Genomic DNA, 16,763 nt, shown 5'->3' with positions numbered 1-16,763 from the left:
TTCAGAATTGACACATGGGATATGAGTGCAACTTCAAACATTTAAATGTACATTGAACTAGCGGAAAATAAATTGCTGATATACAAATAAACATATGTATTGAAATGTTAAAGACTTGCCTTTATTTTCAGCGGAATCACTAATGCCACCGTCGTTGTCAGCCATCTTGCTCACTCAGACATTTGTACTGAACTGCAAACCATGCTAGACAACTTTGACGGTCGAATTTTGATAATGGTGCACACTGTTTTATCAACTTTACTGTTGACATTTCTAAATTCTCGGAGCCAGCGAGTTCCATTATTTAGTGAAATACGACCAAAAGTCAAAACAATTATTATCAAAACAGTATTGAGCGTTACTTATATAGACAATTAAACCTAGGCGAACTAAGCGTTATCTCAAATAGCTATCTATTGTAAGCAATGTAAGTAAATCTTTCGGTTGTATGCTGCATGTAGTTGGCTTTACTCGATTTCTTCTGTATTTTTAATAGCTGCTGTATTTATTGCATGTAAATGTTTGTGTTGAATTACCTCGACTTGATTCATACATATCTTAAATTTGCTCTGTTCTCATGAAATAATTTAATACTTTAGATTGATGTGGGCTTCCTGATGCCGCCCACACTTTCATTGTGGAATAGGTGACAGCATCTGTCAACATGACAGCCCTGCCGATCGAAAAGGTGTTTTTATTTTCATTTCCCACCTGTACAGTGAAAGAAGTGAAATTTGAACTAGAAATCCCTATAACAATACCATTTACTGGTTGTACAAGAGAATTATCTCAAAGAATACTTTCAACTTTTCACATTCCTGTTTTTATTGAGGAAGGCAAGTAAATGTTTATTTATTATCATCGTTTATACCAAGTATAATATATGGAATTTGTGGCCCTGTATAGTACTTAAATAATTTATGAACCTCGATAAATTAAATTTAAATCAACTTTCATTGGCCACACTAAGTATTACATCGGTAGTGTAATGGCAAAGGGGTGTATCTGTATTTTTTTTCCAAAAAAGACGTTTTGAAATAAAGCATGCTAAAATCTGATGCTCTTTAATATGATAAAAGGAAATATCTCTCTTCAGTTTCTTTCAAAATGTCCTTATTAAAATATGGCATTCATCAGTTCTTACAAGTTTTTTAAAATCATTATTGTTAATCTTATTTTGTTTGTCCTGTACAGCTTAGAAATTGACAGATATACCCTTTTGTCATCCTACTACTAACGTATAATAATTGACATTAACTTTCAAATGCATTATTTATCATCGCCAGCTTTAAAAGCACTAATATAATCTATATTGTTTTTTGGTATTCTCTCAGACTTGGAAAAAGCATTGGAAGAATTTGTAAAAAAAGAAACCCGACAGTTTTACAATACTCATGATGAAAATTTAATAAGATTCGCCAAGGGAGGTGACATTAGTGTCGAGAATATAATTAAAAATTTGGAGAAATCTTACAAGGAACAAACTGTGGAGTATGCTGACCAGAAGGGAGCATCAGATGAGGAAGTGTTTTCTGCAGCCTATCACAAATTGGTTCATTCTCCGGCTTTGGAGGCCATCTTGCAAGTGGAAAGTTCTTACGCCTACTATGTGCAAAATATCATCAGACAGAGGGATAGTGATGTTAGGAAAATGACAGCGAGGTATTTAAAGTGTGATTTTTAAACACAATGTCTTATAATTATATGGACACGTAACAAACCGGTAGTCGATGGCATTTGAATTGGTGGGTCATTGCTTTCCTTGCTTTCAATATCTAACAAATTTAGGTTGTAACCAGACATGACGCTCACTAAAAAATGCCAGTGAGTGTTATGAGAAAATGCTTGCAACCGAGAGAACTGAACATGTTTCTGTGGCTTAGATGTATAAGGGCCAATGTTGTAAATCGTATTATTACGGGAGAGTAACTATTTAGCTATTTTCTGGCGTTGTAATTAAAATGTTTGACTTTTTTGATACCGTGGCTCAATTGGTTAAACGGCCAACTGTGAAACTAGCGCCGCGGGTTCGATTCCTGTCAGTTGCAAGAAAAAAAATCCAATAAAGATTTTTTCTCAATTGGTCTGGATATTGTGGTGTAAAGTTCATAAATTCCTTCCGTATTATTTCTTTCCTACCTGCTGATAAGCCTCTAAAATAGTGGCTTAGCGAGTTATTCCTTTAAAAAAACAAATATTTATAAAGAACATTACAACACATGCATAAAATAGTTATATATACAAGTTTTTAATTGACATCGATCCTCTACAAAACAGTGGCAAGAAAAATATGAAATCTGACATTGGCCCCTTAGCCACAGATTTATTCTTTCATTTCAGTCAGTGGTCCTACACATCTATGGTATATCATTCAGGCTAGTTCAGTTTTCTGTACCGACAAAATGGGTTTTTATATTGGTTACAATAATTATGATCAACATATTTTTCTTTTATGTTTCGTTAGGTTTTGCAAATGCAGATCATATGCAGATCTCAAATATTAACCTATAGGCGTTCTTTAGCTACTTTACTTTTGAAAGAGAGTTGTAAATATAAAATAAATTTTAATGTCTCATTATTCGATATTCAGCAAAGCTATTTTTTTTTATGTAAGCCCTTAAGTGTGGGTCCAAAATATAGACAGTTTTCGTTCACATGCCGCCGTCAGTATGCATATCGACTATAGCCTTTTTCAATGTTAACTCGCTTACTCTTGCTTCATTAGAAAGGTAGAAATGTTAAGTATAAAATGTAAAAAAATTGTATACGAGGTGTGTTCAGAAAATAACGGGATTTTTTCATTTCGCGGGTTTGGAGAGTGCGATTGTCATTTTTTAAATTCTTATGTTGGTATACATGCCCCTGAAGTATGCTAAAACTTTCATCTGTATTCATTGTTTACTTTGTCTGTGACAGCCGCTAAGGTTTGACGTGTTTTTATGAGCTTGGCAATTTTCATTTGTTAAAAAAATGGATTAAAGAATCGGTATCAAATTTTGTGTAAAAAATGAAATAAAGTGTAACAAAGTGTGTGAAAGGTTTACAAAGGCCTATGGTGAGTCTGATATGAGCAAAACAAGAGTTAACGAAGCGTTTCCAAGATGGCTGTGAAGATGTTGAAGATGACGAACGGCCCGGACGCCCCAGCACATCAACAACTGATGAAAACGTGGAAAAAAGGAATGAAATGGTTATGAACGATCGCCGAATCACAATCAGAGAAGTCGCTGATGATGTTGTGATATCGATTGGCTCATGCCATAAATTTTTTTCATATATTTTGGGTATGAAACGCGTAGCTGCAAAATTTGTTACAAAATTTTTGAATTTAAACAAAAACAGCGGCGAATGGAAGTTGCTTAGGTGTCACTAAATGAAGTAAACGACGATGCCGAATTACTGAAACAGGGGACGAAACATAGGTTTACTGATATGGCATCGAAACTAAGGCTCAATCGTCCCAGTGGAGGTATTCTGGATCGCCAAGAAAAAAATCTCCGAGCATGCATAACACGTCAGGCGCGTTCCGTCCATAGATACTGTGGATGCGGCGCATCCCTTGAAAATTAAAAAAAAAACTGTATGCATTTTACAAATATAACATTATTAATACGAAATAACATCAACAAATACGTATTCCTAAAATTCTCACTGAGAACGTTCGGGTGCACGCGATTCAACGAATATTTTCAGTATACATACCTAGCTACTATTTAATAAGTATTTGTATTTCCTATATCAACGTATGTACTGAATATCTAGGTATATTGTCCTTGATAGTATTCGTTGTATGCGCGGGATGCAGCTTGCCGAGTTGCGTCCAGTCCCCATAGCAACCGTTTGAATTTTTGCGCACCCTCTTTAGGTTTATTACATTTTAGATTTCTCCTACGAGACTCAAGAGAGATAAGAGCATCCAATTTATATAATGCAAAGAAAAAACTACTCTAATAACGTTAAGCATAAAGTTTGAAGTAGCGTATTATTGACATTTGCCCCATATTTAAGAACGTCTGTCTCAGGTCGTGTTTTAGGTGTTTTAATGTTTATCTCCTTTTCACACTTACGGGCACCTTCCTGGAAGACCGTCGATGGTGATCTTTCAGCTTTATTCGGCGGAATTAAGAGATACGGAATTGACGTTTGAGGAAGCGAAGGTGCTGGCTAACGATACGGCCTCCTGAAGGCGTCTGGTGATGTTCACATGAAGAAGAAAATAAGAACACCTACAGCTCCACCTCTAGACGCGCCTGTCCTCCATCAATTTATTGATCGTTAACTGTTGTAATGAATAACTTATATAGCGTATTACATAATTCCTATAGCGCGCTTTACAAAAGTGATTAAATGCAATACTGAATTTAATTTGATTTAAAATTTAAGGAATAATTTTTTAAAAAACAAATTATTTTGTATTATGTATCTTTTTTGGGTGATACCGTGTATGTTGGATTTGATCCGACGTTTCGGCTACCATTGCAGGAGCCATCTTCAGGGAAAACTGTGTTTTCAAACACTTGGAGATGGCTCCTGCAATGGTAGCCGAAACGTCGGATCAAATCCAACATACACGGTATCACCCAAAAAAGATACATAATATTGATAACAGTGACCGTGAAAACCTTCGCACCTATTTAAATTATTTTGTCATCACACGCTGAGAATTTATTCAAATCAAAATTTTGTACAACCATAAATAAAAATATACAGCATAAATGATTGATGTGTAAAGTTTATGATATAAGTTTGTATGTATTTCTACGATCATACCTATAATAATAAGAACACGATTATTTTTTGTCAGCATCCCTACTGATAAAAGTCACCGCACGCGCCTGGAACACGTGTAACCTTAGCGGCTGCCACAGGCAAAGTAAACAATGAATACATCTGAAAATTTTAGCATACTTCAGGGGCATGTATGCATGTAAAAATTTGACAATCGGACTCTCCAAACCCGCGAAATTTAAAAATTCCTGTTGTTTTCTGAACACACCTCGTAAATGAAAAATATGTTGGGTGGGTGCTATAGTAATTGGACATGTTACAGTAATTGGACATTCTAAATCTTATGGCCAAAAATAAATAAATGTAATGTGTTTAATAAAAACACACAAAAAAGTACCTATTTTATGGTGGAGATAATTTCTTACGTTTACTTATTTTTGACCATTAGATATTTTCATTTTTTCATTAGATTTAGTATCCAATTACCATAGCATCTATCTGTGTAGTTGTAAAACTTTTTTATTTGAATGAATAAATTGAACATAAATATAAAAATATGTAAATATTGTTCATATTAAAAAAATAAAATTACAATTTACTAACAATATAGAAATAACTGACATTAAAAAAAGAAATAAATGTTCTTAAAAATAAATACTAAATTAATTAAGTCTGTGTGCTATAATAATAAGTCACTAGTAACAAACAATAATGTCCATACGGCGGTCTCAACAGCTGTATCCCACGTGTGAGCAGTCAATAGTTTGTCAAGTTAACCACCCATTTGATAAATTATTTTATTTTTCTATTCCAGTCAAACCGAAGAAATGGAAAGGAAAATGCGCCACCTTCACACTTTTATAACTGAAGAAGAAATCAACGAATTAGCCGGAAAGCATTTTGAAGACCAAAGTATGGTCGCTGGAAGGTGGGGATCTGAACTGGATGCCCTCAAACAAGCACAGAGGGCCGAATATAGGATGTGGCTTATGAAAACTCTAGAAGCCCAGCAAACAGATACAGCATTACAAACACCCAAGTATGATGAATTTTTTTGCATATTTAGAGCTAATGGACAGCTTTCTTCTTCTTTGAAATGGGGGCCAGTCTCAGAGTAATAACAGGCTGCCCGCTTATAGAGGTGCCATTTCTTGTTTTTCGACTAGCTGGTTTAATCAACAATATTTACAATATATCTAAATGTTTGTAGACAAAGAACGTTTTCCACCCACTATGGTCATAGATGTCATGATTTTAACATACATTCATTAGTCTGTGTTTTATATAGAATACATTATTAACTAATATTTTGTAAAATAATGTAGGAGAATACTTTATTGACTAATTTACTGTAAAAAAAATTGTGTCTCTACATTTGAAAAAAAAACAGACACAACTTATGTAAACACCTACAAATTAGTCAATAATGCATCCTTCGTTATTTTACAAAATGTTATTCAATAAAGCATTCTATATAACACACAGACTAATGAATAATTAGTAATTCATAGCATCTTCACTGTACACTGCTCAAATATTGTGAGCAGCTTTGGTAGTTTTATTCCCTCAATTGAACACGAACAGAAGGGTTGTTGATAATGCTCCCTTTCGTCTACTTGGCATTCCATTTTGAAGGCTTGTAATCAAATAAAATAATATATGTAACGTCTGCAGTAATCTTGTAGAGCAGAAGATTTTATTTCAACTGACATATAACCTTTATTATTTTGTTTTACTTTTGATGCTCATTTTTTAATTTGGCAAAAAACCGACACAACTTATGTTAACATCTAATATTTTAATTTTGATTAGGTAATGATAGTATTTTAATAATTGGCTAATGAGCTGTTTCACCCTCTAGCGGACTTCTTCAGACAATTGAATATTATAGTGTGAAAATGATTTATTTGTTTATTACAACATTACACACATACGAGGGATGTCTTTTAAGTTTTGCATGTAGAGCTGGAATAAAACAGATTAATACATTTTTGCATCGCTCGAACCAACTCTGGAAGCAGTTATTCCACTAATTTGTTGGTACAGTTGAAATTGCGTTTTTGAATGCATCCACTGCTTCTTCTAGGCTGGTATTCCAAACGCTCTCGTGGCCGTAGTAGCTTGTGTATTTACATACAAAATACATGAGAAAAACTGTTTTCTCTTGCCACGAGAGTGGTTCAGAATAGCACCCCTGGTGACTTGAAACTTTGACCACTCAAGTCAGTTCTTGTTTTTTGGAAAGGTAAAAAAAATGTTGGGGGATGGTCTAGCTATTCGACGTTTAGTTGTTCTAAAAATTAAGTTGTCTTGCAAGCTGTATGCGAACTTGTATTATCTTGATGGAGGATGATTCATTGTTTGTTAAGTAACTTTTTTTTTAATTGAGGAGATAATTTAAACAATGTACCTTATGATGACTGATTTTTTTATGTGTTTTTTTATTGATAACAAAAAAAATATATAAGATAAAATATTTTATATAAAACAAAATTGTGTAATCTTAATGAGAAATTCAAAATACCTTTAAAAAATAAAAATCTAAGATATTACTGGTGCAACGACAATATGTTGGTTGTGCAGAAGGATTTTTTTGTTCAGCAAAAATATTTGTAATTTTATTTGCAGTAACTCTCCCCTCAGCCATTATCCCGGGGTAGACGCCTCCGAAACCATGAAGAACTTCATAGCCTCGCACCACGAGCACTTGCTAGAAGAGAGCTTCACAATCCACCTTGGTTCTCAACTAAAGCAGATGCATAATATAAGGATTATGTCAGCGGATGTCATGCGATTCTGTAAAGTCAAACCAACAAAAGACAGGTGCATTTTTCTAAACTTACTTTTTTTTTTACAGTATTTTGAGTATGTCCAAATGTTTGTAGTCATGCTGGATTTCACTTCTTAGGGTGTTGCTATCATATAAATTTATTGCACTTCACAAAAGTCAACAGACGGAAGATTTTAGGAAATATAGATGTTTAAACATAGGCTAAAGGGTGAGCCATGAAATATTCTAGTGTAAAAACACCTTTATAAATAAATGTTTCATGTCAAACATGTCGGAAATCGAACCCGAGACCTCTTGCATCATAGACAAACACGCTGACCACTACACCATGAGGCTTAAAAATCATAAAAATACAAATGGAAATTTGCCCCTAACAACTTTTTAAGTATCAGTAAGCAAAATGAAAAACAATGTTTTCAAACTCTAGTCCATAAATGGATTACTAAAAGGACTAGACAGGAAGCTGAGGAATATGTTTCATATATCGGAATATCATTTTAATTTCTTGAAAGTCCTCATTTTATTCATGTAAGTATCTTTTTTTTAAATTTTTATTACAAATGGGGAATCGATAGTTTTTAAATTTTTTAATATTAAGAATTTACCGTGAACTTTTTTTAGTTTATGCTGATGATACTTATAAAATGGTGACTAAATTGCCGAATTATATTCTAGACTACTTCGAACTAATAAAACATAAATTAAGTGAATTGAAATCTTTTACTGTTCGTAATATACATAAAACCTAAATACATAGCTTTATTAATCATTTCATTAATATGAGGAATAAAAATAAGAGTTTCATCAAAGAGGATTCCTAGATCTTGCCAGATATAAACATATTGCCAGTTCTATTTTTGTTTTATCTATTTGATTTTATTATTTTTCTCGCATATGTTTTGTTTTAATGTACAAATATGTTTGCACAAAAAGTTGAATAAATAATTTTATCTAATATTTTCATTTACTTATAATATTTTTCACCTTATTTCAGCGCAATGGATGCACCCCGTAGGCTCCAAACAGCTCTAGGGCTATACTCCAATGACCTGTGTGGGTTGGTGGTGCTAGTAGATTCTCCCCCTCCTCACTACTCTGGGTTAGCCAAGAGGATCGGCCGAGCTTGTCAGCAGAGCACAGAGTTTCACTTCCCTCACATGGAACAGCAGTTGGAAAAGATTGTCGAAGATGTCAAAAATCCTGTAAGAATATTACCATACATATTTTTTTTAATTCTCAATTAGTTTAATCTAAACAATGCTACATTGAATGGGTTTTTAACTAATTATTTAAAAATCACTTTAATACCTCTCTGGGCCCCGATTACAATGAGAAGTTAACACTTATCTTCAATTTAATCTACAAAGTAAAATTAAGTTTTCTGTTTGAAAAGCAGGATATGGATACAATTTTTTCTTCTAAACATATTCGATTGTAGGTTATTGATGAAGGTACTTTAAATGTTCATGCAAATATACTCATTTTCATACACAAATATCGTTTTTTTTATAGACAGTCGAAGATAACTCTGTTAACTTCCCATTGTAATCGGGGCCCTAGAAACGGGATATTTTGAAATACAGGTATTAACAAAATATTTTAAATATTGAGATATCCTATTTCATAATCTGTTTTATTTTTTAAAATACATGGGAGATACATCAAGTCTTGTATTCTGTGTAGGCTTATGTGACCTCATAGCTCTATAAAAAATAATAATAACGTATTCCTAACTCTATGAGGCCAAGAGCCCTGTGTTGAGTTGGGATACAACTAATGGAAAGTGGAAGCAGAAGCATTGTAGTTAGATATTGCAATCAAAGAAAGTAATACATTTACTTCAACCTTGCTGCTTGGTCATAACTATGAAACTGGTTCTACAATAAATAAAGCACTTCGGTTTTAATAAAAATTTAAACTTTAACTGAAAAATCAGACCTTTTAGTCCTGTATTAATCGTTTTAGTGACAACCTATGTATGTATTTAAAATGTGTTTTCCATGTCGTAGGTATCAAAAAGAAATTCTCAACGCTGTAGAAACTTGACAGAGTACGGCCACCCTGATGGTTTGTCATATAGAAGAACTAAGGACATCAGTAAATATATTCAGACAGGGGATATTTATGTCACAAAACATTCCAATTTGGCTGAAGTTCATATATTATTCCACCTCATGGCAGATGAATCCTCGCTGCGATCAGGTTAGTTTTATTCGACCTTATAAAATTAACAATGATCAAACAAAAAAATTACTAGGTTTACTTCATACTTTCCAGTTTAATTTTTTGACAAAATGCTAAGTATTGTTTTATATTTTTGTAATGTTAGTTTAGTTTTATTTTTTGTATATTTAGTTGTGATTATTTTACAATTTATTGCATATTTCTTTTTGCATAAATACTAAAATAAAAATAAAATATTTTTAATAAATGTAACACAAATAAATTATTTTAAATAGTATTACCATTACAGAAAGCCGTAACAGATTCAGATGATTGAGCTTTCGGGATTAATTTTTTTCAAATCAGTGGAATTATTTTATTTATGTTTTATTTTTATATTTCTTTATTAACGATATAAATAATAGGAAAATTATATACATATTTTTAAAAATACTTTTCTAATATATATAGGGTACTTTACATTTTTTGCTAAAGGCGGCATTATTTTTAATTTATTTTACTATTTGTGGCAACATATTATAAATTTTGAAATCTTTATATAATACATAATTTTACGTACATACGGAATTTCAAACTGTAATACAAAAATGCCTTATGGCTTCTTAAATAACTCCACAACTTCTAGATATCATTTTTTAAAATTCTAATAAGCACCTAAAATAATATGTTTTTAACAGCCCAACCAGTATTAAGATGATTTTCATATTTTTCAGTTTTTTATGAAATAGTTCGGCAGACTACACATAATTCAGAGAAATCTGTAACCCAAAAATGCAGTAGATTATGGGAATTGTCATATAAATAAACCATTATTATAATATAATTTTTTTAAATAAGTTTTATATTTGAAGCACTAACTTTGTGAATAAAATAAATAAATAACTTTGTTTTTAACCACAGTTTTTTTTTCTACTGACCGGTTTCAAAGCAAATAAGATTCTTCTTCTCTAGTCACGTAAATCTTAATGACGAGCTTGTTTGCTTTGAAACCGGTTGGCGGAAAAAAAAAATTGTGGTTAAAAACAAAGTTCTTTTATTTATTTTAAGAAACCATTATTATTTGTTTCAGGAGATATAAACTCCAGACATCCAGCTATTCTTGGACTACGAAATATTCTCAAATCAGCCTGTTCCAATGATGTTACAACACTTACACTGCCAGTCCTTTTAAGACATGATATGTCAGAGGTATGTTTGTGTGTGTGGAGCAATTTTTGTACATAATAATAATAATATTTGTCTGATTTAAATAGCGCCGTGAAAAATAACCTCATGGGCGCTTTACAATTATGTACTTAAACTAACATTCCTACTCAGCTAACACTGCATACCATACTTTATGATTTTAAAATTCAGGGTATGATAAACAAGAGAAGTGATACATTTATTTACTTATTTATTCAGTCCATTTAACAGCAGAAATTACATCTCTTCTTTTTACAATATGTACAGGTACAATTGAAATAAAATACAACTAAAGAAAATTAAAGCTATTAAATTTAAATTAAAGAGACATGTTACATAATTACTTTTCTACGCTTAAAGTATATTGATACTCAATACAAGGTACATATCATGTGTGTGTGTGTGAAAGTGTTTCCAACCCTGTTCTAAGATAGAATTTTTTTTAAATATATTAATTTCATGAATGTATAGAGTAGAATTACCAGTCACAGAGAGCTTTATTTAGGAAAACCCCGATACATTTAAAGACACCACAAGAGTAAAGAGATGTCACAATTTGTGATTATTTCATTATGACTGTCGTCACCCTTTATTGTAATCAACTGAACTACAGTAAAACCTCGTTTTTACCTTCCTCAATTTTACGCTTTCTCGCTTTTTACTCTGAAATTTTTAGGTCCCATTTTTTTCCATACATTTTCATTCAAATATCCTCCCAATCAAACTTTTTTACGTTTTTCATAACCCCAGTTTTACATTGAAAATTTTACGAAACTCATTCATTGTCAAAAGACGCCGAGCCGCCCGCCGCCGCGTTTGCCCAAAATTGTGAATAAAATCAAGGTAAATAAAAAAATGTTTAAATTGTCATCTCAAACTAAATTCAAAGTAGGTTCAGGGTAATTGGCCATTTTGTTTATGTGTCTAATTTTGACATTACGGTTGACGCACGAAGAACGTCTTTATATCAATAAATTACTATGCAGAAAGTTAAAAAATTTGAAAAGAAGATCTTTTATACAGTTATCATAAAAGTGTGAAACAGTTTTGCCACAATGTAATTCTGTTGTGCCATACTAAAAAAAGTGATACCATGTAAATAAAATTTTCCAATATTTAGGGAAAAAATCATATAATGCAAATTCATTTTTTTTTTTTTAAGGTTAAGATCCTAAATACATTGTGGTATTGATTGAAAAAATACAAAATATTTTAAATTAAATCATAGATAAATATGAATAATCCCCAAAATTATTACAGTTTTTACAATTTTTCTGCAGTTTTTCATTTCCTCACTTAAGCATTTTCCTCAGTTTAACCCTTTTTTGGTTGCTCCCTTGAAAAATGTAAAACAGAAGTTTTTCTGCATATATTGCAAAAGTGTTATCTTGGCTGTCATTTGTGCACATAAGCGTTTCTAAGCTGTCAAAAATAAACTTTAAAATCGGTTTGCTTTTTTTTTAAATGAAGAAATCTACAGCTTTATAGTATGCATATTCAACTTCTTATATTTAAAATGGCCAATTACAGATTTTTCTTGTTTTTTTTATTTTGACAAAGATTATAATCATATATACATAATCTTTTAGTAAAACATCATTTTACAACATATTACTCAATACTGTATTCTCCTTATTTGTTTTTACCTTAAATTCCTTCGGTCGAACGGTACTGAAAGAGGTGTTGAAAATGCTCTCTTTCATTTGAACTTCATCATTGACATCCCATTTTGAAAGCTTCTAATCAAATAAAATAATATATGTATTGTAAAAGCCAACACAATATCCTCTGGAACCATAGGAGCTAAAGCGACTTTTTACATAAATTTAATTGGAGTATGTAGTCAGATGAAAAAAAATCTAAGTTTGACTACTCAAGCGCCAATATTAAAGCTGAAAACTGAAAAACTAAAAAATTCTTTATGTCTAAATAACATTAGATCTTCACAGGTTGCAGTGACGTCTGCAGCTTGCATAGCACTGACCCCCACCACTAAGAATGCCTAAATAAAAGTTTCCTAATAAAATATGCCATATGAACATAACTGCCAAATTTGTAAGAGCTGTCAGTTTACAAAATTTATTTCCTCTTTATTTAGTCATTTTTATATAAAAATCAAAAGTAAAAAATCTTTGGAAGCCATTTTACCGAGAACTAATTAAATGTCGCTTAAGTTCCTCTGCTCTTAGCGCCTTATTTCCAACTATTACAAATGAGTATTGAAACCGTGCAATATGGGAGAAGTAAATCAAAATGTTCTCTTTCCTCAGGAAATGACTGTGGCGTGGTGCGCAAAGCGCGCTGAGTTGGTGCTAAAGTGTGTCAAAGGATTTATGATTGAAATGGCATCCTGGGGAGGCTCCGAGCTGAAGAATATCCAATTCCTCGTTCCGGAAGGAATTTCTGAAGAAGTTTTCTCAACTCTTGCCGCAATGTTACCAAGTATCTTCAGAGTCTCTAATCCTCTTAAATTTAAAGCAGACTCGGAGAATTAATCCAGAGAAATTTGATCTGCTCCACAATTTTATAAAAATGTGATTTAAGAAGCAATTTTTCTAGCTGTTATTGGTTATTAGATAAGGTGCAGCATTTATCAAATACTTTAAACATGAATTAAGTACCTAATAAAATAAATATGTAAGTAAATTTGATGATGAAATTAAAATGCTAATGTATTCAATCATATTTCGAAAAGTTCATTGCTAAAATTTTTTTTTTCCTTTTAAATTTTTGTATGTTTTACCATAGTGTTTATTTGTTGCAATAACAACATGCACATAGTTTAGTATGTTGTTTTATATTTAGCATGTTTTTAATTTTATTTGAAATTTTTTTAAAAATCAAATGAAATTTAATGAATAATACACCGCTTATGATAATCTAATAAGAGATAAGAGTAGAACTTGAGTATATTAATAACACGACAATAAAATATATAGGTATTTCCATATTCACATTTGCAAAACGACGAATAAACAACAACCCGTATTATAAAAAATGCAATCCGAAAATGTTGCCATTGTGCTCACCAATCATATAATAAAAATGTTTGAAAAGAAGACGGGATATAATTTATCAACTCATTGACTAAACAAATCATCCTACGCACAAGCTCTTAAGTTTGTCATAAGACCTGTGCAAGAGTATGTGTGTACGTACGTAAATGTAACAACAGCTTATCTTACTTGTATAGGAATTTGGAGCATCTTGAAGCATTGACATAAAATATCCAGACAAAATAAGCGAGTAGAACTACCTTTCTCGCTTTTGAAGTGGAGCCGGCATAGTGGGCTTCCCCTCCCGCCAATCACCAGTCAAGCGTGCGGGTTGAACTATCTTTCCCGCATAACGTGTGTTAAGATGGTTAATTGCTTATTATTTTATCTTGTAATTTGCCTATTTGAAAATTGTATCATAAATTTAATTATGCCGCATGTTCAATATGATCAAATCATAAACATTTTATTTTTAAAGGGAATCACATGTTACTAATTATTCAATAGTAAATAAATTACTCACGCATGAGTTTAAGTATTTGATAAAGAAAAAAACCCAAATATAGAACGATCTGTACTCTTGCTTAATACAAACCAACCACCTTGTATTTTTTATTTGTATATATTATATTATTTTGTTTATAAAAAATAAATATTTGCATTTTTATGATTTACTCAGATTTTCATTTGGGGGACATTTTCAGCAAATTGTAAATAACTCACTACATTAGAAAATGAGAATTAAGTCGTGGTAGAGTGAGGTTCGAACCTTAGACCTCTGGTTCATGAGAGGGAAAATATTTTTGAATAGGGAATATGGAAGTCTAGGCATTTATACTTGTCATCGGCTGGTTTAAGTGATCAATTTAGACACTGTAACATTCACCATTGTGTCTATGTTTGAACATTCATATTTTCTCAACTGTTCCATCGGTTGACTTTTGCGAAGTAAAAGAGCTGAAACCTTTTTGATGCGGGTGAGATTACTCTGGCTGAATTATTACGCCTACCTATTAGGCAACGCCTGAAAATCGATGGCTGGATCCACCTTTGTCTACAAACATTCGGACACATTAAAAATATTGTTTATTAAACCCGCTCGCTACAATTGCTTCAGTACTATTTTCTTATCATTGTAATTATCAACGCACAGGATATGTTTGTCCATTATTGAATAATTGTCCTGAATTGAGATAAATTTACTTCTTGTTTTCACATCCGATTTATCACCATTCATCAGCAAATCATTTCCCTTTTATCACCTATTTTTTTAATTTTGTATCTTTATTCTGAGATCCGTACATTATGTAAAGCTGAGACAAGCATTATCGACAAAATCAGGAAAGTAGCTCTGTGCTGGTTTGGACATGTAGAACGAATGGACAGCAAAAGAACGGCTTAGAATATTTACAGTGCGAATGTTGATGGATTCAGAAATAGAGGAAGACCGAGAAAGACATGGCATGACGAAACCCAACAAATGCTTGAAGATGGACATGTCAAAAGTCAGAATAATAGGCGCGCGTGCATGAGAAGATGTATGAATGTAGAGGAAGCGAGATCTGTATGCAAAGATAGAGTGTTGTGGCGTTCTATCCTCTCTGCCTACCCTTACGGAGAAACGGAGTGATGGTTCGTTGTAAAAATATTATCAAGAGAAACTTTATTAAACAACGTAATTTTTTTAATGATATTACTTGTAAGTTTAAATGAAAACCAAAAGATCTGATATGTATAAGAATAATATGCTATCTGTATCTGCATATTACGCTTATTTAAATAATATTTTATAATTATCATTACTTGTTATTGTAGGTTGTTTTATAATAAATTGATATTGAGAAGAAAAAAATCGTTTTTTTTATTTATTTGTTTTTGGCTACCGTACTGTTTTACCTTTGCACTGTAATCTGACTCCCGTGGTGTAATAGCTAAGACCCTTGACTCGGAGGGTTTCGGGTTTGATTTCCAGTGAGATCACCTAAATTTTATGTGTTTTTGTCAAACCCGTGAGCTCTGTGCTGTAATTCACCGCTATAACCTTTTAAATTTATCTCCTGCTTAAATTTTGAATTTGAATTTTGACTTTTAATTTTGTCTTTCAATTTTTAATTTTAATTCTTAATTTTAACTTTTAATTTTAACTTTTAATTTAAACTCTTATTTTATACTTCATTCATATGTACATCTACCCTGCATCTAATTAATTATTGTTGGTTGTGATTTTTTACTAAGAAATATAAATGTTCATGGAAGCAGAGAGAGAGGGAGGAGAGTAGAGTTGGAGCTATTCAATGTCTTCTCCCTTTTATTTACTTTTTATTTAATATTTTTATTTTTACTTTTTTTAAATTTAATTATTTTTTCCCTCTCCTCCTGCATTCATAATAAATTAGTGTGAAATCTGTAATTGGTCTTACTTTTTTTAATTGTTCTTTTTGTACCTTGTATTTATATAAAGACTGTATGATTTCCTTAGTAAATAAATAAATAATGGGACGTCCTTGCCTGTTGTGGTGCAAAAAAATGAAAAGAGAAATCAATAATGGTTTCAGCTCTTTATCTTCACAAAAATCAACAGTTGGAAGAATAAAGAAATGTGGAGTTTCAAACATAGGCAGAATGGTGAATAACTTTACACCGCGTGTAAAGTTGCCACTTAACCCAGCCAATGGCAGGTCATTAGCCCTGAAAATGCCTAGACATCTATGTTCACTTCTCATAAATGTTCTCCATCTTTATTGTAATATGTTTAACTTAATAATTCCTTAGGTGGTTAAATCCAGTCCTTTTGTTTATCTAAATTTGGATAAACTAAAAATATTGTCAATCAAACCAACCGGTCCAAGAAGTGAATAAAAAATATTTTCAAGCATTGC

General features: G+C 31.9%; 1 protein-coding gene across 1 annotated transcript; it reads left to right on the top strand.

Moving 5' to 3' along the window:
- The first annotated feature begins 234 nt into the window (after positions 1-234).
- Positions 235-13,944, top strand: LOC148278213 (FERRY endosomal RAB5 effector complex subunit 3). Its single transcript, XM_088231751.1, has 9 exons — positions 235-427; positions 600-836; positions 1,335-1,662; positions 5,543-5,767; positions 7,357-7,551; positions 8,514-8,721; positions 9,529-9,721; positions 10,773-10,891; positions 13,159-13,944. The coding sequence occupies exons 2-9, from the start codon at positions 665-667 to the stop codon at positions 13,381-13,383; spliced, it is 1,665 nt and encodes a 554-aa protein (XP_088087877.1). The 5' UTR covers positions 235-427; positions 600-664; the 3' UTR covers positions 13,384-13,944.
- Positions 13,945-16,763: the final 2,819 nt, after the last annotated feature.

This window comes from Micrasema longulum, unplaced genomic scaffold, assembly GCF_059751315.1.
Source record: "Micrasema longulum isolate JH-2025_06_02 unplaced genomic scaffold, ASM5975131v1 h1tg000911l, whole genome shotgun sequence".
Classification (NCBI taxonomy): domain Eukaryota; kingdom Metazoa; phylum Arthropoda; class Insecta; order Trichoptera; family Brachycentridae; genus Micrasema; species Micrasema longulum.
This window is presented reverse-complemented; position numbering and strand designations above follow the sequence as displayed.